Source organism: Haliotis rubra, unplaced genomic scaffold (assembly GCF_003918875.1).
Source record: "Haliotis rubra isolate DU_JTF1 unplaced genomic scaffold, ASM391887v1 Scf282, whole genome shotgun sequence".
In the NCBI taxonomy this organism is placed as follows: Eukaryota; Metazoa; Mollusca; class Gastropoda; order Lepetellida; family Haliotidae; genus Haliotis; species Haliotis rubra.
Window position 1 is genome coordinate 329,252 of NW_025766914.1, and position 23,382 is coordinate 352,633.

The 23,382-nt window shown below is 41.7% G+C and overlaps 4 protein-coding genes across 4 annotated transcripts in view; 2 read left to right on the forward strand and 2 right to left on the reverse strand.

The window, feature by feature from the left end:
- LOC124281326 (sodium- and chloride-dependent glycine transporter 1-like) overlaps positions 1-23,382 on the forward strand; it is a 182,996-nt gene that overhangs the window by 81,624 nt on the left and 77,990 nt on the right. The gene's annotated exons all lie outside the window — the stretch shown is intronic.
- LOC124281306 lies at positions 336-1,073 on the reverse strand. Its single transcript, XM_046717329.1, has 2 exons — positions 1,067-1,073; positions 336-841 (listed from the first exon to the last, which is right to left on the reverse strand). The coding sequence occupies exons 1-2, from the start codon at positions 1,071-1,073 to the stop codon at positions 336-338; spliced, it is 513 nt and encodes a 170-aa protein (XP_046573285.1).
- Positions 2,985-12,011, reverse strand: LOC124281307. Its single transcript, XM_046717330.1, has 2 exons — positions 11,933-12,011; positions 2,985-3,970 (listed from the first exon to the last, which is right to left on the reverse strand). Exons 1-2 carry the CDS (start codon positions 12,009-12,011, stop codon positions 2,985-2,987), a joined length of 1,065 nt encoding a protein of 354 aa, XP_046573286.1.
- LOC124281308 (sodium-dependent proline transporter-like) overlaps positions 12,941-23,382 on the forward strand; it is a 62,393-nt gene continuing 51,951 nt past the window's right edge. Inside the window, exons 1-5 of the mRNA XM_046717331.1 lie at positions 12,941-13,154; positions 18,578-18,709; positions 19,463-19,790; positions 20,225-20,357; positions 22,976-23,110. Of these exons, the coding sequence (XP_046573287.1) occupies positions 12,941-13,154; positions 18,578-18,709; positions 19,463-19,790; positions 20,225-20,357; positions 22,976-23,110 (942 nt within the window). The remainder of the gene's footprint in view (positions 13,155-18,577; positions 18,710-19,462; positions 19,791-20,224; positions 20,358-22,975; positions 23,111-23,382) is intronic.

Genomic DNA, 23,382 nt, shown 5'->3' on the forward strand with positions numbered 1-23,382 from the left:
CAAACTCTGTCAGTCAGTCCACAAAAATGGAGTCCAAACCCCGATTTCTCCGAGTTTTGATGTAAGTTTTGAGTTTTTGCTCAAATTTGAGAAAACGCAGGAAAATGCATTTCCCAAAATACACTGAAATCGATATTAAACTCAAAGATAGCAGAAACTTTGCATCCTTTGTGGACCCCTTCTGACGTGTGCATTTCTTTGGGTGTGGAATGATCTGTAAAATTAAAAATGTCGGGTATCATTTCTGACATCAATATTCCATTATATTCACATATTCAAAGTTGTCATCAATGACCATGCAATCTCATAACCTGATACAACCAAGCAAAACAACACTATGTAACGTGCAACATTCCTATGAGGTCAGCAGTTCCTATGAGGTCAGTAGTTCCTATCAGGTCAGTAGTTCCTATGAGGTCAGCAGCTCCTATGTGGTCAGTAGTTTCTATGTGGTCAGTAGTTTCTATGAGGTCAGAAGTTTCTATGAGGTCAATAGTTCCTATGTGGTCAGTAGTTCCTATGAGGTCAGCAGTTTCTATGAGGTCAGTAGTTCCTATGAGGTCAGCAGTTTCTATGAGGTCAGTAGTTCCTATGTGGTCAGTAGTTCCTATGTGGTCAGTAGTTCCTATGAGGTCAGCAGTTTCTATGAGGTCAGCAGTTTCTATGAGGTCAGCAGTTCCTATGAGGTCAGTAGTTTCTATGAGGTCAGCAGTTCCTATGAGGTCAGCAGTTTTTATGAGGTCAGTAGTTCCTATGAGGTCAGCAGTTTCTATGAGGTCAGTAGTTCCTATGTGGTCAGTAGTTCCTATGAGGTCAGCAGTTTCTATGAGGTCAACAGTTCCTATGAGGTCAGTAATTCATATGAGGTCAGCAGTTCATATGAGGTCAGCAGTTCCTATGAAGTCAGCAGTTCCTACGAGGTCAACAGTGCAATAACTACTCTTGACAGATTGAAATGTATCTCACAACAGTTAGTGAGAAAATGGGAGAGTTCTTTAAAATAATAAAAAAATGAAGTAACAACTTGTACAGATATCTCCCAACCATACACATTACACTCACTCACGCAACATAATGTTGATATTGACGGAATCTTACAATCGACACTGTTTTAAGATGGTTTGTCGGCATCATTTACGGTTTCATTTATGCTCTTCCCGAATGCTGCTACTTCAAGTTCATCTCGAACGAGTGATGCTTACTGAACTCGACTAGTTCCTTACTAAACTAGACCGCCTCCGTGGTGTAGTGGTTAGAGCGTCCGCCCAGAGAGCGGAAGGTCGCGGGTTCGATCCCCGACCGCGTCATACCAAAAGACGTTAGCAATGGTACTTGTTAGTCCCTGCCTGGCGCTCGGCATTAATGGGTACAACAAGGACTGGTCGGCTCGGAGTCAGTATACTGTGTCTGAGTGGGGTATTCATGCTTCACTGCGGCATGGTATCTCAGTGGGCTAGCACTATAAAACCAGCTTCAGTCTGGGCTAGTACAAGTAGCCGCACATACACATACACACGCATGCACGTCGTCATATGAGCGAAATATTCTAAAGTACGACGTAAAATCCAATTTCACCTCACCTCACCTTACTAAACTACACTCGACACTTGCGTTACCTTTCCGGCTGCACTTGACAAGAGTGTTCCTTGTCTACTGACTACACTTGACAAGCGCGTTCCTTGTTCAACTACACTTGACAAGCGCGTTCCTTGTTCAACTACACTTGACAAGACTGTTCCTTGTTCAACTACACTTGACAAGCGCGTTCCCTGTTCAACTACACTTGACAAGTGTGTTCCTTGTTCAACTACACTTGACAAGACTGTTCCTTGTTCAACTACACTTGACAAGACTGTTCCTTGTTCAACTACACTTTACAAGCGTGTTCCTTGTTCAACTACACTTGACACCTCCCCAGAACCACCTCCCCAGAACCACACACACACACACACACACACACACACACACACACACACACACACACACACACGGGCGATAAATTATTATCGGCCCCTAATAAAGACGCTTTTTTAACTGATGTATACAACGAACTGTTTCTTCAGCCATATATGTCGACTGTCAGTCGGAGAAGAAACCTCGATTCGTTTGCAAAAAACAAGCCAGTTACTGGTGTTACTTATCCCTCCCCTAATACTGTAGTAATGCATTCAATGACCGGATTTGCGCTGATATAATTTTTAATTTAAAACCGTAATAGCATTCTTTCCTCAAGGATAGGTGTTTGGACTTGTTCACTATTTTCTCTTCTGTACCTATGACGTTGATAGTCTTTCTGTAGTCAGTTGACCTTGATTGTAATATGTGGCGTCTTGTGGACGATGCATCATTGTAGCAACAATATATTTCCCCAGTACAGGATACATTTACGAAGCACTTTTATGATGCGACTTTTCGGTATAGATCCTTACACCGTTGTCAACCAGCTCCACAAATACATCCATCCTTCATTGTTACTCACAAATTTTTAAAATGCCGACCAAAAATGATTTCACAACGCGTCAATTGCATGACCAGTTTCACCCAAAATACCAAGAAACAATACAGACAAAAGTAACGTCTGTCTGAAGCCCCAATTGTTCATGCAAGGTATTCATAAAACATAAACATTTAGGTCTAATTTTTAAGCATGAGCAATGTTCCTGCTCATGGCGTATCTCAAATGTATTCGATCAAATATGTCTGGCTACAATTGTTTAATATGTGAGCATTTCTTTGGGTGTGGAATGATCTGTAAAATTAAAAATGTCCGGTATCATTTCTCACATCAATATTCCATTATTTTCACATATTCACAGTTGTCATCAATGACCATGCAATCTCATAACCTGATACAACCAAAACAACACTATGTAAGGTGCAACATTCCTATGAGGTCAGCAGTTCCTATGAGGTCAGCAGTTCCTATGAGGTCTAGTTCCTATGAGGTCAGCAGTTCCTATAAGGTCAGTTCCTGTGAGGTCAGTTCATATGAGGTCAGTAGTTCCTATGAGGTCAGCAGTTTCTATGAGGTCAGTAGTTCCTTGGAGGTCAGCAGTTTCTATGAGGTCAGAAGTTTCTATGAGTTCAGCAGTTCCTATGAGGTCAGTAGTTCCTATGAGGTCAGCAGTTTCTATGAGGTCAGCAGTTTCTATGAGGTCAGCAGTTTCTATGTGGTCAGCAGTTCCTATGTGGTCAGTAGTTCCTATGAGGTCAGCAGTTTCTATGTGGTCAGTAGTTCCAATGAGGTCAGCAGTTCCTATGAGGTCAGCAGTTATGAGGTCAGCAGCTCCTATGTGGTCAGTAGTTCCTATGAGGTCAGCAGTTCCTATGAGGTCAGCAGCTCCTATGTGGTCAGTAGTTCCTATGAGGTCATTAGTTCCTATGAGGTCAGCACTTCCTATGAGGTCAGTAGTTCCTATGAGGTCAGCAGTTTCTATGAGGTCAGCAGTTCCTATGAGGTCAGTACCTATGAGGTCAGTAGTTCCTATGAGGTCAGCAGTTCCTGTGAGGTCAGTAGTTCCTATGAGGTCAGCAGTTCCTATGAGGTCAGTAGTTCCTATGTGGTCAGCAGTTCCTATGAGGTCAGGAGTTCCTATAAGGTCAGCAGTTCCTATGAGGTCAGGAGTTCCTATAAGGTCAGCAGTTCCTATGAGGTCAACAACTCCCATGAGGTCAGCAGTTCCTATGAGGTCAGCAGTTCCTATGTGGTCAACAGCTCCTATGAGGTCAACAGCTCCTATGAGGTCAGCAGTTTCTATGAGGTCAGCAGCTCCTATGAGGTCAGCAGTTCCTATGAGGTCAACAGCTCCTATGAGGTCAGCAGTTCCTATGAGGTCAACAGCTCCTATGAGGTCAGCAGTTTCTATGAGGTCAGCAGTTCCTATGAGGTCAGTAGTTCCTATGAGGTCAGCAGCTCCTATGAGGTCAGCAGTTTCTATGAGGTCAGCAGTTCCTATGAGGTCAGCAGTTCCTTCGAGGTGAACAGTGCAATAACTACTCTTGACAGATTGAAATGTATCTCACAACAGTTAGTGAGAAAATGGGAGAGTTCTTAAAAAATAATAAAATATGAAGTAACTTGTACTGATATCTCCCAACCATACACATTACACTCACTCAGCATAATGTTGATATGGACGGAATCTTACAATCGACACTGTTTTAAGATGGTTTGTCGGCATCATTTACGGTTTCATTTATACTCTTCCCGAATGCTGCTACTTCAAGTTCATCTCGAACGAGTGATGCTTACTGAACTCGACTAGTTCCTTACTAAACTAGACCGCCACCGTGGTGTAGTGGTTAGAGCGTCCGCCCGGAGAGCGGAAGGTCGCGGGTTCGAACCCCGACCGCGTCATACCAAAAGACGTTAACAATGGTACTTGTTGGTCCCTGCCTGGCGCTCGGCATTAATGGGTACAACAAGGACTGGTCGGCTCGGAGTCAGTATACTGTGTCTGAGTGGGGTATTCATGCTTCACTGCGGCATGGTATCTCAGTGGGCTAGCACTATAAAACCAGCTTCAGTCTGGGCTAGTACAAGAAGCCGCACATACACATACACACGCATGCACGTCGTCATATGAGCGAAATATTCTGAAGTACGACGTTAAACCCAATTTCACCTCACCTCACATTACTAAACTACACTCGACACTTGTGTTACCTTTCCGGCTGCACTTGACAAGAGTGTTCCTTGTCCACTGACTACACTTGACAAGCGTGTTCCTTGTTCAACTACACTTGACAAGTGTGTTCCTTGTTCAACTACACTTGACAAGCGTGTTCCTTGTTCAACTACACTTGACATGCGCGTTCCCTGTTCAACTACACTTGACAAGTGTGTTCCTTATCCACTGACTACACTTGACAAGCGTGTTCCTTGTTCAACTACACTTGACAAGCGTGTTCCTTGTTCAACTACACTTGACAAGTGTTCTCCTTGTTCAACTACACTTGACAAGCGTGTTCCTTGTTCAACTACACTTGACAAGCGCGTTCCTTGTTCAACTACACTTGACAAGCGCGTTCCTTGTTCAACTACACTTGACAAGCGCGTTCCTTGTTCAACTACACTTGACAAGTGTGTTCCTTGTTCAGCTACACTTTCCAAGTGTGTTCCTTGTTCAACTACACTTGACAAGAGTCTTCCTTGTTCAGCTACACTTGACAAGAGTCTTCCTTGTCCACTGACTACACTTGCCAATCGCGTTCCTTGTTCAACTACACTTTCCAAGTGTACGTGTGTTCCTTGTTCAACTACATTTGCGAAGCGCGTTCTTTGTTCAACTACATTTGCGAAGCGCGTTCTTTGTTCAACTACACTTGACAAGTGTGTTCCTTGTTCAGCTGACTACACTTGCCAAGCATGTTCCTTGTTCAACTACACTTGTTCAACTACAACCGATGCCCTGATCGTCCTGGCAGGAGTGTTACTCAATTGAGTAGATGCCCATAATGTTGATAACTGGATTGTCCTGTCCAGACAAGATTATTTGCAGACCGTAGCCATACAGAGGGCATATATCTAAGTGTGGCGTTAAGCAACCAACAAATAAACCTTGAACTACTCGTACATGGAGAGAGTGTACAGCTAAATTTGTTGCAACGGTTAAGCTGTACCAGCCTTATGGATTAATTGTGCCTCCCTTTCATCTCTGCACGGTGTCCCATTTCTTCATGAATAAAACATATGTATGTGAGAAACCTGATTTCAATTAACATATACATGGAATCTATTTTGTCAGTTATTCTTCACTCATTCTGATGATAAAATCCATTAATTTTGTATTTAATGACATGAATGACAGCTCGTTCAGCCATGCGTCATGGAGTAAGGTCCCCAAACGAGGTCAGGGGCAGACAATCTGCATTCCCCCCACTGGCATTTTATACAACGTTAAAGAAGCGTACAGTGCATGAGATAGGTAATAGCTGATAGCCGTGCGAGTTCATGCTCCACAATCAGGAACTGTACCCTCCTAACTACCAGCCAGCAACTCTTAGGTGTAGGATCGTGTGACCAATACATGTATTACACCTGGGAACATTCATCTGGGTATCACACAGGTGGCCATCCCTTAACACATCCACTGCTCAACGTTTGCTTTGGATATGCTCTATGTCAGAGGTCGCATCGTCAGAAATTGCTCGAAGCTCGTGGTGTACGAATTGTATTCGACGAAACATGCGTATTTTGCGTATTGAAGCCACAAATTAAAACCATTCATATTGACTTTTTGTATAGACAAAAGAGCAATATTCGCATTTAGATGTTTTTAAAACATATACATATACACATCCCGATTGGCGTTTTCCTCTGATTTATAATACTGCATAACATTGTCGAGTCGGACCCCCGTCACCAAGGAAGCGTCCTATTCTGAGTAATATAGGTTATGGAAGGGATACAAGTATATCTTGAACATATAGTGCAGGTAGTGAACAGTGGCACCCTATGCCACTGAGAAGAAGACGTCTGGTTATTGTGCGGGATGTCTAGGGTAAACGCACCCTCGAAGATCAGGGTTGGAATTGGTCCTCAGCAACCCATGCTTGTCGTAAGTGACGACTAACGGGATCGGGTGGTCAGGCTCGCTGACTTGGTTGACACATGTCATCGGTTCCCAGTTGCGTAGATCGATGCTCATGCTGTTGATAACTGGGTTGTCTGGTCCAGACTCGATTGTAAACATACCACCGAGATATAGCTAGAATATTGCTGAGTGTGGTTTTTAAAAACACACAAACAAAAACCCATGAAAATGATATTGGCAAGTGGAACTAGATATTTATATGACAAATGCTTGCAATGTTTGGTCATTACAGGAAGTATTTCCATGTAGTCGGTGCTTGAACATAACGGAATAAATGCATTGTCTATCTTACAACATATCTGTTGAGTTATAGACTTTTGAAATATGCCGGACATACATGATATTATCGGCACTGACATTTTCAGTCAATTTGTAAATATCCTGATTCGCCAGGACGTGGAGATGGAGTAACGGGGGTGATTTTAGGTTACTGAGCTTGCCTTGCTTTGTATCTGATGTATGTGCCTATCAAATGCTTCTTAGACATAATACAAGTAACATGTACAAAAAGGGTATTCGTTTGGTTCGTGTCTTATTACACATTACTTTAAGAAAATATGCTTGGTTATCTTTATCGGGAATTCCTATGACGCGAAATAAATGTCCTTAGACGATGTATACAGATACGATTTACTCCACAACTGGTATGAAAAATATCATCACCAAGTTTTGGTAAGGGGTAAAATGTCTGTAAGTATCCTGACTTTGGATGTCGGTAAGATTCCTTTGGTTGGTCAGTTTGTCTAGTCGGTTGTGAGCATTGGGGACGTGGATGGGAATTTCAAAAGGTTTTGTTTTTATGAGTTGTCCCTTTGAAACGGAGATATGCGTATCCTTAGTGAACTCTCTCTAACTTCTGTTGAAATTGTCAGGTATACTGGCATAATGGAAGCGAACGTTCATCGTTTCATGTTACGCTAGCCTAATGATATTGTCGCGTCATTTAGTTGAGCCTGGTTATCAAGGCATAAATAGCTTAACCCATGATGGGGCCCTTACTTGAGTATCTGAACCGATCATAATACAAGGAATCTCTCTTAAGTGTAATAGAAGCAAGAAGTTTGTTTGACGTTACTGAAGACATCTATACTTGCTGAACTATATTAGCCTTGCATTATAAGTATTTTTTAATGGTTACATTTCTGGGTCTCTATGACAAGTCATAGAGAATGACTGTTCATCAATGCACGAAAACGTTTTCCGCTTAGATTTTCAAATGCATCGTACACAGCTGCAAATATCTGGAGTAAAGTATATGTATTGAATAGCTGATTGTGATTACATGTAACTTGATCATACGCAATGGTGTTTTGTACAGTTCTCGCTGTAAGAGACAGTTTATGGAGAGACCAGCTGCAATTGACGACATACATTGAGTTAATAGCCTAACGTGATGATAGGCAATGGTGTTTTTTACAGTTCTTGCTGTAAGAGACCAGCTGCAATTGACGACATACATTGTGTCAAATCCCTTTCATGCTGACATTTAAGTATTGGGACTTACCTCTAATCAATTACGGGCTTCTATGCCCCTAGGCATACTTTGACATATATTCATTAACCTGTCTCAAAGGTTACAAACATGTTAGAAACATCTGGTTTGGACTTGATCTTCAGCAACATAAAAAAATTATGATTTTCGTCAGAAAGGATTAACATTATCGGACTGACAGGCTCGCTGACTCTATTGATGCAAGTCATCGTATCCCAATGGCGATTAAGCGATGTCAGTCATCGGGTACAGGGAGAAGAAATGCCCGGTTCTAATACAGAGACAGAGATGAAATTATGTTACTAACAAGTACCCGTGACTATAATATCAGGTCATGATATCTTTTGAACAATTAAGAATTACCAAACGATCCACTGCCTGGGACCATGCAGCAAGCAAAGATTCATTTTTGGTGATGAGACAAGTCTTACAGTTATGTTTATATTTTTATTTTCGGAACATTATATCTTGAAATGCATGATGTAGTGGTTTCCTTTGGGTACTCAATATACATATATTCACCCAATGGCAACAGTGAACTTTTCAGTCACTGACAAAATCAATATAAGTTGTGCATGTAATGAAGGATAAGAGAAAGCATTATGGATGATGCGTGAATGACATTATCAGAATTGACATACCAGAATGACAATCTAGATGCCGCATGAACTTGGAAAATACACGAAAATATAAAAGAAAAAACACTTGTCAGGGGCTGATACAGCTGTTTGAGAAAAGAGGGGTGCACAATTCAGAAAGAGGGGTTCACAGTTCATTTCCACCCATTTTCTCGAGAGTATCAATGGTCACTTAATAAACGTTCAGGACAAAAGGAAGGGGACCCGCCTATGCTTGTGTGCCACAGTCAGTAGCATTAAACATTCGTATAATTGTTGTGAATATGATCCTTTCTGGGTTTTAAGGTCAACCGGGAACATATGCACTCCACTAAATGTAATCAAGGTAGATGGATAGATAAAACCATAATGGCCTAATGGCGTGGCACAGCTTTCAAATCCACTTAAAGGAAAATGTTCTTCTTTTAAGAATATATGTGGTAGTCCGGGATATATGTGGGTATTTTACCCACACGTTCAGCATTTTTTAGCCTTATTAAATACTTATATCGTTATTTCATATCAAATTCTTATATCACTGTGCTCTCTGTAAGCCTCTGCCTCAGAGCTGATAGCAATTCAGTGCAGGGCGTCGATGAAGTGTAGGTAAAATGGATCTTTATGCCTGTGACCAATTATGTCACTGACGTCGATGCGAGCCATTGGTGGTAATATAATTATTATATTTAAACAAACATGAACACAGTTAAACATAAATGAACAACATTTACAATTATTTCAGACGTTATAAATGTAAGCGAACAAATGCTCTCTTGTTTCATGAAATACGAAATAAATGCAAAATGTGGCGGCTAAATGACACGTAAATTTTAAACGTTGGTTATATGGGCCTCGGATATGTAAATTTCCTCACATGGTAAAATTTGAGAAATATTGTTCCTTCGTCTGGAGTATGTCATGCATTCCCTGCCCCATCTAGTGTGTCCAACGACCGCTCTCACCTTCTCCCCCTAACCCTACGTACTCCGCCCCCCTAATCCAATGACTTAAACGAAGACGATGAGGATTACTTTTTGGCAAGTCATCGTTTTCTGTACCCAAATAGAATGTTACTAATGCAATGCTTGTTACAGATTGTTGATTATTAAACATTTAACAATATGTGCAATATTTTTATTGTTGTACAGTTTACCTTAAGAAGAGCTAAAACTGTATATTCACATACTGAACTCACTCACGTATATTCGCAGTTGATGAGAATCACATATCAGCCAATGAAATCTTTAGACCCGTGACGATCCGGGTTGGAATTGTTACAGTTGGTCTTCAGCAACCAATGCTTGTCTTAAGAGGCGTCATGCTCGCTGACTTGGTTGCTGCATGTCATCAAATGTGTACATCAAGGCTCATAATGCCTATCACTGGATTGTCTGGTCCATACTGGATTATTTACCAACTGACGTCATACAGTACCAACTGACGACATACAGCTGGAAGATTGATGAGCGCGGCGTTAAAAAACAAACACACTTTCTTCACTCGTTTGCCTTTCAGTAAAATATCTTTGTTGTGGAAGCCGATAATGAAGCGTGCGATTTCCTCGCGTACACTTGGACATCTATATACTTTCACACGAATATTATGAAATTTTCAAATTGGTTTAAATCACATATTCCACTTGGTTAGTTTTCTATTGAGGATAAGCTAATTTGGTTTTGAATATTAATAAGCATTTATGAAATCAATGGATAAAAGGAGACAAAACACATTGGATATTCGACAATATCATGATCATGCGTTTATGAAGTGATGATATCAAACGAGCATTAAGGAAAAGGAGTATATCCTGCTCCATCGGTGGCACCCGTCATAAGTGCGAGTGAGTGAGTTTTAGTTTTACGCCGCTTTTAGCAATATTTCAGCAATATCTCAGCAGACGACACCAGAAGATGGGCTTCACACACTGTGCCTATGGGGGAATGGAACCCGGGTCTTCCGCGTGAGGCACGAACGATTTAACCACCCAGGCTACCCCATCGACCCATTAACAACACATAAGCAAAAACTGAAATCGCAACGGACACAATGTTATGAAAGCGTCCTTCTCATGTTTACCAGAAAACCGTTTGTAAGCTTTACTGAGGCCGTGACTGTTTTAACACTGAACGAGCATAAAAGCGGCGTTTGATTCCTTGACCAGCTTTTGTTGGACGCCCCTTTTCACACCACAGCAGAATTTCTGTGTTCACTAAAGAGGTCCACTGCGGCCATATCTGTACAATGCCATCCGGTAAGTCTGCGCACCTAAGCACATCGATCGCAACACGGCAGCTAACGTCTCTTATTTTTTGTGGTTTACATGAATAAACACGCTGGTATGGATCATATTTACCTAGAAATATAAGTATAATATAAATACCGTATAATAATACGACGACTACAAGATTCTAACGTTGCATTATGCCATACAGTTGACCTTACCGGTGTTCTGACGACATCGCCTGCTGTCCGGTAACTCTGCGCAGCAACTGATGCGCATAAAATCCGGCTAGAGAAAATGGCGGACGTTCACAAAAAAGCGAACATTTTTTGTCCTTGAATACATGAGACAGCGATGCTAGTACATACTTTATTGACTGCACAAGTTTATACATGCTACTGTGAATTACATCCGTGAGCAATCTACATTTTGCCATGGAGGTGTCGGGTACTTGTATGAATATTCAACAGGTCACCATGAACTTGTCAGCGATGTGGGTGGGCGTGGCAGGTATGTACATTGATGTTTTTCGTAGTTCAGTCTCGTTCATAATTACTTTTTAAATTTTTTAAATGTTATGCCTTTGTACTTACCTTTAGTGATTAAAAGCCAGTCCCTTGTAGAAATGTCCCGATTTCAAGCCTAAATGTAGTAGCAGACGATACTTACAGTCTATACGGAAGTACGCTATTGCAGCTGCGCAGACTTACCGAACGCGTAAACTTAACGGACTCGCTTGTACCCTTTTTCTGAAAGTTTGAGATAATATATTGAACTTTCAAGGTGATGTTGAAAATTCAAAGTGAAATGTGGCGAAAAGGATATAACCTCATAAAAAATTGAAGGTTCCGCAGTGAATGTCAAGGTACTATGTGTAAATTGTAAGGGCAATAAAAATGTTGTATCAGCAAATGCATTATTTTGAAATGTCAAATTGGTATGTTATATTTTTTAAAATAGCATCTAGAAATTAGTGTTTTTGTTGTTTTGGGCTTCCCTAGTTCACGCCTCAGATCACAAGTGACAGTGTCGTTCTTGTCAAACAGGTTAGGAATGCGTCTTCGCTTCGCATTAACTTCATCCATCGCTGACTACAGGTGCTACTCAAGTTACAAAAAGAAAATATATATAAAATGGCCCCAAAACCTGTGTCATGGGGTGTGACATAATACCTCGTATGGTATGGTCGGGGATTTTGCTGGTAAAACTCGGTCAGTTCATTACACGGTCAAACGCATTATGTTTGGGTTCCATTTTCTTCGATGTGTCAGAGATATATATGGGAAGATCTTACTCCAGACGATCACGAACACTTGAGTGTGATCAAGTTACAATGACAAGCTCTTCCTCGTTGAAAGCCTGGGTGGCCTGATCGGGTTTGAAGATGGAACATGTGGGCATACGGCAAGGGATATTATTTTACAATTTATAACTGCTTAATGTATTACTTGTTCATTACATGCTTTCGAAGGTATCGCTGGTGCAGTATTTGAACAAACGTATCAGGTGAAATATTATTGCATGACAGTTCGAACATACATATCGGGTGAAATAGTATTGCATGACAGTTCGAACAAATGTATCGGGTGAAATAGTATTGCATGGCAATTCGAAAAACGTATCGGGTGAAATATCATTGCATGACAGTTCGAAAAACCTGTCGGGTGAAATATTGTATGGCAGTTTGAACAATCATATCGAATGAACTATAACTGCATGAGAGTTTATCTGACTTTCTGTTAGTTCCAGGGCATCCATAATATCACAACCCTCCATATACGACGTCAGAAACAGTGTACAAAGAGATACGGAGTGGTGTTATACTATACACGTTTATGCATGAATGCATCATGCCTCAGATTTGGAGGTCCATTCAAAAAGGCTCAGGTACATTTTCAGGCACACACACACTGCCCGTAGCTGGAACTAGGTCATCTGTAGGCGTTACTAATCCAGTCAAAACACCGAATGGGTACGCCATCCACTCCGCCCAACAGATAACACAACAAGGCAAATGGATCAGACGTTCGATACTGAAGGGGAGATCCCCATGTTGGACATGAACACCAAGAACAGCGACGACGTCACCACACTTGAAACCGACGTTACCGAAAATGGAAGAATCAAGTGGTCCAACCAAATGGATTTTTTTCTGTCTTTGGCTGGGTATTGTGTTGGTTTTGGAAATTTGTGGAGATTTCCCTACTTCTGTAACAGAAATGGTGGAGGTAAGAAAAAAAACATATCTCAAAACAGAATGTAAGTATTTATGTTGATTCTTGATTCACGAACTCGTAAATCTTCATCCCGAAACGCCTTAGACGAATACGCTACCCAAGACGGAGCATCAGTTGAATATTTCAGTACTGTTACATGGCATTAGCCTAAGAGCAATTGTCACTGTAACAACTTTCTTTAGTCGGCAGAGGCCATCTCTGTTGATATCAATCTCGAAAGTTATGCTGAATATACACATACATCAGTTTCTAATTACAGTACTTACGGTTTCACTGATGACAGATTACACATCCAGACGTTAAGTGGAAATTGCACAACATCATAGCAGATAGTCTACTGTTGATGGGCCATGGTATAAGTGTTGTACTATACATGATTGATTGTGTGAGTTTATATTCATTCATTTATTCATTCATTCATTCATTCATTCATTCATTCATTCATTCATTCATTCATTCATTCATTCATTCATTCATTCATTCATTTATTCATTCATTCATTCTTTCATTCATTCCCACCCAAGTCCTCGTAGCCCCCAGCGTGGTGGCCTTACCTTGGCTGCTGGTGATCTACACCCCATTTTCACATTGTATGGTTATGAATGGTCATAATTTCTTTCATACGTTAACATATTTTAGTGTCTATTATTAATGTACTATTAGTTTAGCCACGATATTACTGAAATACTGAAACATGTTAGGTTTGGGAAATATGGTTTGCATATACAATTCAGATAATGAACAATAATTAAATTTGCAAAATGATTCAAAGCTTTCAAATGTAACCCATAAAACATACAGCTGAGGTCAGTCTACATTACGTTCAAAGATTTTGTAACTTTAATGTCTTAATATTCGATTACAACAAACCAATCATTAGGCTTCAAGGATGCATGTTCCTGTTGTTGAGTAATCGGTATTGGTGTATTGGTCTTCGGCGGGACGAGCGAGCGAGCGAGTGAGTGAGTGAGTTTTAGTTTTACGCCGTGCTCAGCAATATTCCAGCTATATGGTGGCGGTCTGTAAATAATCGAGTTTGGACCAGACAATCCAATGATCAACAGCATGAACATCGATCTGCGCAATTGGGAACCGATGACATGTGAGCCTGACCACCCGATCCCGTTAGTCGCCTCTTACGACAAGCATGGGTTACTGAAGATCAATATTCTAACCCTGACCTTCACGGGTCGCCGGGACGAGCGAAAGCTTTAACCACAAGGCTACCCCATGGCCCCACCATATCTGTGGATAATCAAGGTGATTATGACAATGTAGACTGGATAAGATAAAAGAACGCGTAATTACGCTCTAAAACCAAACAGCTTCGTCCTTTTATTGTAGAGAAATTCGACAAATGCAAGGGTAATTTGTCCGAAAAGTAGTCACAACCTGGCCTTAAGTCGTCACCATACAGTATACGTAGCCTGTCACGGACCTAGAATTCGGTTTCACACACGTTTGATAACAATAATCTGAGATAGGTTTCTCACCTTAAAGTATGTAAGAAATCGAAATTAAGGGCATTACTGTATACATTCACCTCATCGTGTACTGATACAACTCCCATCTGCATATCTACACACACACGCACCTACACACTCATTCATGCAGACAGACATACGCATGTATACAGAGTACAGACAGACAGACAGAGATACATGCACGTACACAGACACACACGCACACACACTGACACCCGCAAGCACTCAGACAAATACACGCATGCAGACACACACACACGCAAATACGCACACATGCACACACACATGAACGTACAAAAACACACAGAAATAACTTGCCTGCGTCATTGACGTGATATGATATGGCCTTGCGGTAAATTTAGTTGACTATGAATTTAGAGTATCGTTGGCATGAAAAACTGTCCTTAAAGTGAAATGGTTGTTGCAAACAGCTGCGTAAGGATTCATGACGTTTACCAAAAAACTGTGGACATTTGTTTCCTAGCTTTCCGAATTAACTGTGACAAGCATTAATCTTCTGCACCTGTCAAGCAAATTTCATTACATTTACAAAAGGAAACTGTGGACATGAGTTTCTTGGCGATCCGAATTAACTGTGCCACGCATTAATTTTCAGAATTAACTGTAACAAGCATTAAATTCCAGCATTATTCAAGCTGGGTCGTTACTTTTACAAAGGGAAACTGTGGACATGTGTTTCCTAGTGATCCGAATTAACTGTGCTACGCATTAATTTTCAACATCTTTTAAGCTATGTCGTTACTTTTACAAAGGGAAACTGTGGACATGTGTTTCCTAGCGATCCCAGTTAACTGTGCCACGCATTAATTTTCAACATCGTTCATGCTACAGTCCGTTTGAGTCAGAAACGGACCGATGAATTGCAAATTTTATCAGTGTACAAAATTGCCACATAAATATAAATAGAACACATGTTTATCATTTACTAATATCCAACAGCTTTCTTATATTTGAACATTTTCCGGACTCCACCAAAAACGTTGTTTAAGAAACTATCATCATTGAAAACTCAAAAGTTGTTATCTGTCGCGGCGGGGTGAAACCACAGAAACCGAACAGCCACTATCTCGTCGTGCAGGGGATACACATGCCTGATGAAAAATGAAGTTCAATGCTGACGTGAAACATTTGATGATTAAAGTGTACGCTTTTTTCCGTGCTGAAGCCGAAAGGGGCAAACCATTTTATGCCATTAATAAATTCCGTAAGCGGGCAGCAAAAACTTTAGGAGTATCAGCAAGGGTACTGACAAATGTTCTGGAACACAAACATTGTGAGGGTGATGCGAAGCAGGTAGGGGTCGTGTCAAAATCACACAAATTAAAACATTTGGACAACTTTCAAGAGAACCTTGTAAGGCAGTCTATCAACAAGTTCCATTCTGAAAACAAATACATGTCGCTGAAAATTTTAAAAAAGCATTTGAAGCAAGAACACAACCTCAGAGTATCAAAGTACACACTCTGGCGACTCTTACACTCTTTCGGGTATCGTCATAAGACAATTTCGGGGGAGAACAGGTCAGTACTCTGTGAACGCCCTGATATCGTTCGCTTGAGAAATAATTTTCTAAGGGTTATAAAGAAGAAGCGCGAGGAAGGGTTCGAGCCAGTATACTTGGACGAGACCTGGGTCAGTGCCTCGCACGCTGCCAGCAGTCAGTGGGTACCCGATGGGGGTGATAAGGGGTCACGTAAAAGGCTGCCTCTAGGGAAAGGAGAGAGACTAATCATTCGCCATGCTGGTTGCTCCAGCAAAGGCTTTCTCCAAGGCTGCGACTTGGTATTCAGGGCAAAGTCCACAGATAACAGAGACTACCATTCCGAGATGAATGGTGCGGTTTTCCTCGATTGGGTTAAAAACAAGTTGGTACCAGCTCTACCAGAGAAGTCTTTTATCGTAATGGACCATACCACAGGGTGCAGGACCCCGACAGTATAGCCCCGACATCGAACAGTCGAAAAGGTGATATCATATCATGGCTCGACAAATTTCAGATCGCACGGCCTTCACAGGCAACGAAGCCTCAGCTATATGAGATCATAAAAACCCACAAAGGTGAACCTTTCTACAAAGTTGACAGTTACATAAAAAGTAAGGGTCACGATATTCTGCGACTTCCACCCTATCACTGTGACCTTAACCCCATTGAAATGATATGGGGTATTGTCAAAGGAGATGTTGCCAGATCAAACACAACTTTTAGATTACGTGACGTAGAGGTTTTGGTTAAGGAATCCCTTAACAAAATCACGACTGAAACTTGTCAAAACTGTGTCAACAAGGTAGCTAACGTCATTGAACAAGGTTACTGGTCTCGGGATGGCTTACAACTGGCAACTGTGGCACCACTTGTCATCCCTTTAAGTCGTGACTATGACACTACGACGGACGAGGAACCGACAGGTCTCCCGGAATAGATTTTGAGATGTCCCCCCCATGACTGGCTGTTCCGTTTCTGCGGTTTCACCCCGCCGCAACAGATAACAACTTTTGCGTTTTCAATGATGATAGTTTCTTAAACAACTTGTTTGGTGGAGTCCGGAAAATGTTCAAATATAAGAAAGCTGTTGGGTATTAGTTAATGATAAACATGTGTACTATTTATATTTATGTGGCAATTTTGTACACTGATAAAATTTGCAATTCATCGGTCCGTTTCTGACTCAAACGGACTGTAGTTCGTTACTTTTACCAGAGACCATATGATAGATCTGGTCTCTGCTTTTACAAAAGGACACTATGGAGATGTGTCCACGAGCACTTGTCGCACAGTTGGACGTATTTCCGTCGGGGTGACTCTACAATGACACCAATACGAAACCTAGCGATCCGAATTAACTGTGCGACGCATTAATTATCAACCTCGGTTGAGCTATCATTTCACTCGTGAAGCCACCAGACCAAGACTTGTCTAACAGGTTTGAACAACTTTCTTCTGCCCTGTGCTGAGACAACTTTTATAGCATAAACCACTCAGTATTCATACAACCCTATGTGTGACACCCGAGACCTGACACCCGAGCTGTATAGCTATATTCGCTATTGTGAAATGTCAGGCAAGGGTACATGTCTCCTTTGTCCATGATGTTCGTCCTAGTATGCAGAATATTGGACACGAGTTCTTGAATAAAATATCCCGTCAGAAGAGCATTGTACGACACAGCTATGTACAATGTCAGACATTTCACTGCTATGTGATCAGTGAATTTCATGACACTCATTGAGGTATGGAGGCGAAATCTGTTGACCCCGTCTCGAACTTTGACCAACAAAACTAAATCAAGGATGCGTAAGTTTTCAGCCACACTGACGTGAATGCAGCCTAGTGGTTAAACCCTTCGCTCGTCAGGACGAAGACCCGGGTTCGATTCTCCACATGCGTACAATGTGTAAAGCCTATTTCTGGTAACCCCGCCGTGATGTTGCTGGAATATTGCTAAAAGCAGTTTAAAACTAAACTCACTCACTCACCTAGATACAAGTACCTGCATGTTGTACATACTATCATTGTTCCGGTGTCAATGGACCGCCTCCGTGGCGTAGTGGTTAGAGCGTCCGCCCGGAGAGCGAAAGGTCGCAGGTTCGATTCCCGATCTCCCCCCGCCGAGATATTGCTGGAATATTGCTTAAAGAGGCGTAAAACCAAACTCACTCACTCACAGATATGGTGAAACTACTTTTGTGGAGCGTCACACGGTGTAAGGCTACTAAGCCGGTTACTCAGGGGGGAGGATTCTCCCGATTCCCTGTTGTGCTATGATCAATGCGTTGATGTAATAATATCTCTTTAGATACCTTCAGTATCTGTCAAAGGCTCGTTTAGTAATTTGATAGCGGAAAAACGTTGTCACACAATGAATGGAAATGAAATATGGAAAGAACAACTGAAATGTCTGTCTTCAATAGGGGCATTCCTGATCCCATATCTGGTCTGCCTTGTGCTGGTGGGCCTGCCGCTGTTCTTCATGGAGATCGCCATTGGTCAGTTCTCTGGACGCGGGGCATTACATGTGTGGAGCATTTGCCCGTTGTTCAAAGGTAAGTTGATACATTAATTGGACATTCGCCCTGCATGTGTATATTGACTTGTTTACATTGTGCTTATACCATCATTGGAATCGTATAATGGACTCGCATGAAGTTTTCTCATACCTTTTGGACAGGGAAATGTATTATGCGGGAAAGATTTTGTAAATCTCATATGAATGTATCCGAGTATATCTGATGATAGCTAATGGCAGTTTGCCTTATATTTATAGTTTATGGCACTACAATTGTTATGTTGTAACCACCACCCCTTATTATGATCTTCAAAATACGAACATTATGATATTATTGCACTATATATGACATATTCTCACCATTAGGTTAATGGACTTAAGTTCACTTTTCTTTTGTCACATGCAATCATTGTTAGGAGAAAGTTTAACTATCTCCAGTACACATTCCGACGATGGCAAATTGATGTTCAGTACGCATGAAATGAATGGTAAAATTGCAGTGTACCTTCTCCAGTACGCATGAAATCAACAGCAAATTATATTTTATCTTCTCCAGTACTCATGAAATCAGTGGCACAATGATATTTTACCTTCTCCAGTACGTATGAAATCAATGGTAAAATGGTGTTACCATCTCCAGTACATACATTTTCTATGGAATCAATGGTAGAATGATATTTTACTTTCTCCAGTACGCATGGAATCAATGGTAAAATCATTGGTAAAATCAGGTTTTACCATCTCCATTGCTCAAGTAATCAATAGTACAATGATGCCTTGCCATCTCCAGGCCTGGGCTATGTGATGAGCATCGCTTCCTTCATTTGCGCCTTCTACTTCAACCTGATCATTGCCTGGGTCCTGTACTACCTGGTGATGTCCTTCTACCCTGTCCTGCCCTGGACCACCTGCTCCAACTGGTGGAACACAGCCGCATGTACTACCTGGGACTTACAAGATGTCTCCGTCAACATAACGACGGGCAATGCCAGCGTTGTGTACAACGTCAGCTACACGGATGCTGTGACAACGTATGGGAACGTCAGCACACACCCCAGCAACGACAGCAACGACAGCAACTCCAACGTCTCCAGTTCAGCAGCAGAGGAGTTCTGGATGTAAGTACAACTTATAATTACCCACTTACTGAAACCAGTGGAAATGTAATGGTAGGGCGTCATGTTAGAACAATATCGTGAATTTTGCTGCGACAACACTTTTCCCTTCGCTTTTGTGAAAGCATACCAAATTCTTAACACAACATATTTTTCAAAGCAGACTGCATATTAATTTCACTATCTGGTTGTGGGTACAACCTGAGAAAATGTATTAAAAATATGAAATTGTCCTCCAAAAGTGCTGTATGTGTTTACAAGAGTAGTGGAAATGGAAATGCTTATTATATTTAGCTTGCAGCATTAGGCGGATGCTGTTTTGTTTTATCACAACAGACGTCAAGGCTCTATTTTCTCTACATGGTTTAACATGCCCGTGATATTACCTCTTATTTTCAGATGCAGTGATCCTGAATATTATCAGTAAATTGTTTCAGGTACAACACATTGCGTGTTTCTGCTGGACTGCACGACATGGGAGGGATACAGTGGCATATGGCTCTCGCATTGTTCGCTGCATGGGTCCTTATATTTCTCTGTTTGATAAAAGGTGTCAAATCTGTCGGAAAGGTTAGACAAAGGTTCAGACGGAGGGGTTTGAGCAGAAGGTTCAAATGTTCAAACATATAAGTGCCGTGAACTACTTGCGGGCCCCATAGCTATAGGGCCCGCAAACAGGTCACGGTACTTCACGAGACCTTAGTATTTCCGGTGACAAACAACGTACACTTGGTCCGGTCTAGTAAAGCCATATTTGGCGGTCGCGCAATTTGGAACCAGAACTAGTTCTTGAATATACGCTTGTCACCGGAAATATGGTAGAGGAAGTATGCTGGGCCCCCACACTCCGGCACAGCGATGACTTAACATAACATCACTGCCACAGGCTAATTTGCATATCACGTGACCGGAGTTTTCTCTTGTTTGTAATCAAACGCGCATATTCATAATAAGAAGAGACTGGACTCACGAAAGCTTTTCAGCGCTCTCTTCATAATGTTTTACATTGTTACATTTATTTTCTTCCACAACTGCGACAGTAAGGTCTATGACAGTACACATTTCGATATCAAACTGGCTGCATCGTTTGCTCTCCATCAGCTTCGATGACAGCACGTGGAGCCGTACAACCTATGTAAACAAAGGATCGCTACGCAAAACGAAATAGTGTAACATGTTTTTTGGATATTTTCTCAGTGAAACTAAACCATTCTATTAAAGATGTTTAGTTAGATGTGTAGACTCGTCAAAAATAAAAGAGTAAAAGAAATCTGTACAATATATTGAATGGACATTGCAAGATGTGACGAATCGTCACATTTTTCTGGCCTGTGGCAGAGGTACTATGCTGGCTTGCCGCATGGAACTCTGGGTAGGAGAGTGCTGGGCCCCGTCTCGCATATGGCAAGGTGGCACGCGTAAAGGGAGCCGGGAACCGGGAACCGGGAGTAGTGCCTGAATGTCAGTGAACGCCCGCATGTGACTATTTGTGTCTATTTGTTGTCGCGTCCAGAAAACATGTCTATGTACACGGCGCTGTTGTAAAAAGGTGACATTTGACCTGACTGCATTAACCCTTCGAGTTATTACTCATGTATTGACTTTTGTCATTTACACCTTTATCGGCTACTCGATTTCTCAGGAATCACTTCAGATACAAGTGTTTAACCTATGGCAAGATACGCATGAGATTCTATCGAGGTATGTCGGTGTACAAAGACTGTCATACCTGACTGTGTATGGCATCCAGTGAACAATACCAGTACTGAATAATTTGTTCTAATGTCCCCTCCTGAACCTGGTCCCTACAATCGACTGAGTTTCGAGTGGAATCTGGAGACGAAGGCGTCATTATATCCAATGACGTATTGAATCTTCCACCTTCTTCAAGAGTGGCGGTGGGGTACCCTAATGGTTATATCATCCGCTCGTCAAGACCGATTCCCGACATGGGTACAATGTGTGAAGCGTGTCTCGTGTCTCCCCACGTGATATTGCTGGAATAATGCTTAACGCGGCGTAAAACCATCTACGGAAATGTTGGGTTTTAATCACGGGATGAATAACCACCATAGTTTTATTTGTACATAAGCTCCAATACGCTTTGTGAGGCTGATGCTGACAAGTAGCCGGGGTGATTACACGCCTTTTGGAACATTATTCCTGTTGTATGCCGGCGTATCGGCTAAATGTGAAGGAAAACCTGACTTGATGCAGGTATCACACATTACCTTATTCGTTAAACCCATGAGCACGGGTTCTAGCCGGAATACTTCATCAGGTTCTGGCGTACCCAAGGGACGCAACTCCGAAAACCTTCCACAATTAGGAAACCCGCGCCGCAAGCAGTGGAAATGACCTTAGTCTTTCACTTGTTTTTAAAAACAGCTGCTTTAGAATGGGTTTGGTTGTCGTTTTGGTGTAATAGGTCCAAATGTGGAACATGTATATAATCTTTCCCCTTATTTTCAAGTTGCATGTAATATTTGTATTTTTAAACAAAAACATCGTTCATCTGTACCCAAATACATCAGGTAGCCTTGGATGCTGTTAGCGGAGATGAAGATGTTAGACGATGGTAAAATATAACATGTATGATATGGGGTAATAGCGACGGTCAGGCAGGATTGGTAACACATTATTAGGTATTATACAGACGGTATACTAGGTCAACGGTATAATAATGGTATGCCTCGCTACACAGAGACACTAATATACTCATGCCAATAATGGTTGTCCCCCCCTTCAATTTTTTTGATTGGAGAGGGTTGTGGGTGGGGGTGTGAGGTGTGGGGGGAGGGGGTGACAACCATTATTGGCATGAGTATATGTTACAATATATTTGAGAGATGAAATCTGACAGAAGAAGAAAATCAATGAAATGTGTAAAAGAAGTAGAACAATCAAGTATGCGGACACCCGTCTCCATATATCCGCAGTATGTCTACAAGGGTGACGGTGGGGTAGCCCAGTGGTTAAAGCGTTCGCTCGTCACGCGGAAGACCCGGGTTCGATTCCTCACATGGGTACAATGTGTGAAGCCCATGTCTGGTGTCCCCCGCCGTGATATGGCTTGAATATTGCTGAAAGCGGCGGCGTAACACCATATTCACTCACATGGGGTTGTAGCTTGCATACTGGATGCTGCCTGGTAGTGCAGGTGTTATGATCACTGTGACTATTTCCAGGTGGTATACGTGACGGCTCCCCTGCCCTATATACTCCTTACACTGATCCTCATCCGGGCCGTGACGCTGCCGGGAGCTACGCAGGGCATCATCTACTACATCAAGCCAGACTTTAGTCGACTTGCTGACTTCCAGGTGTGCTTCTTCTTCTTCTTCTTCTTCTTCTTCTTCTTCTTCTTCTTCATCATCATCATGAACAACAACAACAACATCATCATCAACGACCGTCTATGTTGACATTAACTGATATTTGTTCGATATGTGTTCTTGCAGCGTGCTTAACAGGAAACAATAATGTGAAAATACATAGATAGATTTGATTTGATCATTGATTGGAGCAAAGGCTTTATGCACCCTTCTTCTGTGTGTGATCGTGTCATCTACCTTCCTCCAAATACGGACATTTA

Coding starts and splice junctions, on each gene's coding strand:
- LOC124281307 (XM_046717330.1), bottom strand. CDS start 12,011: ATGGATGAAGTTAATGCGAAGCGAAGACGCATTCCTAACCTGTTTGAC. Junction 3,971..11,932: donor TGTCACTTGTGATCTGAGGC/GTGAACTAGGGA, acceptor TTCACCTCGAAG/GAACTGCTGACCTCATAGGA.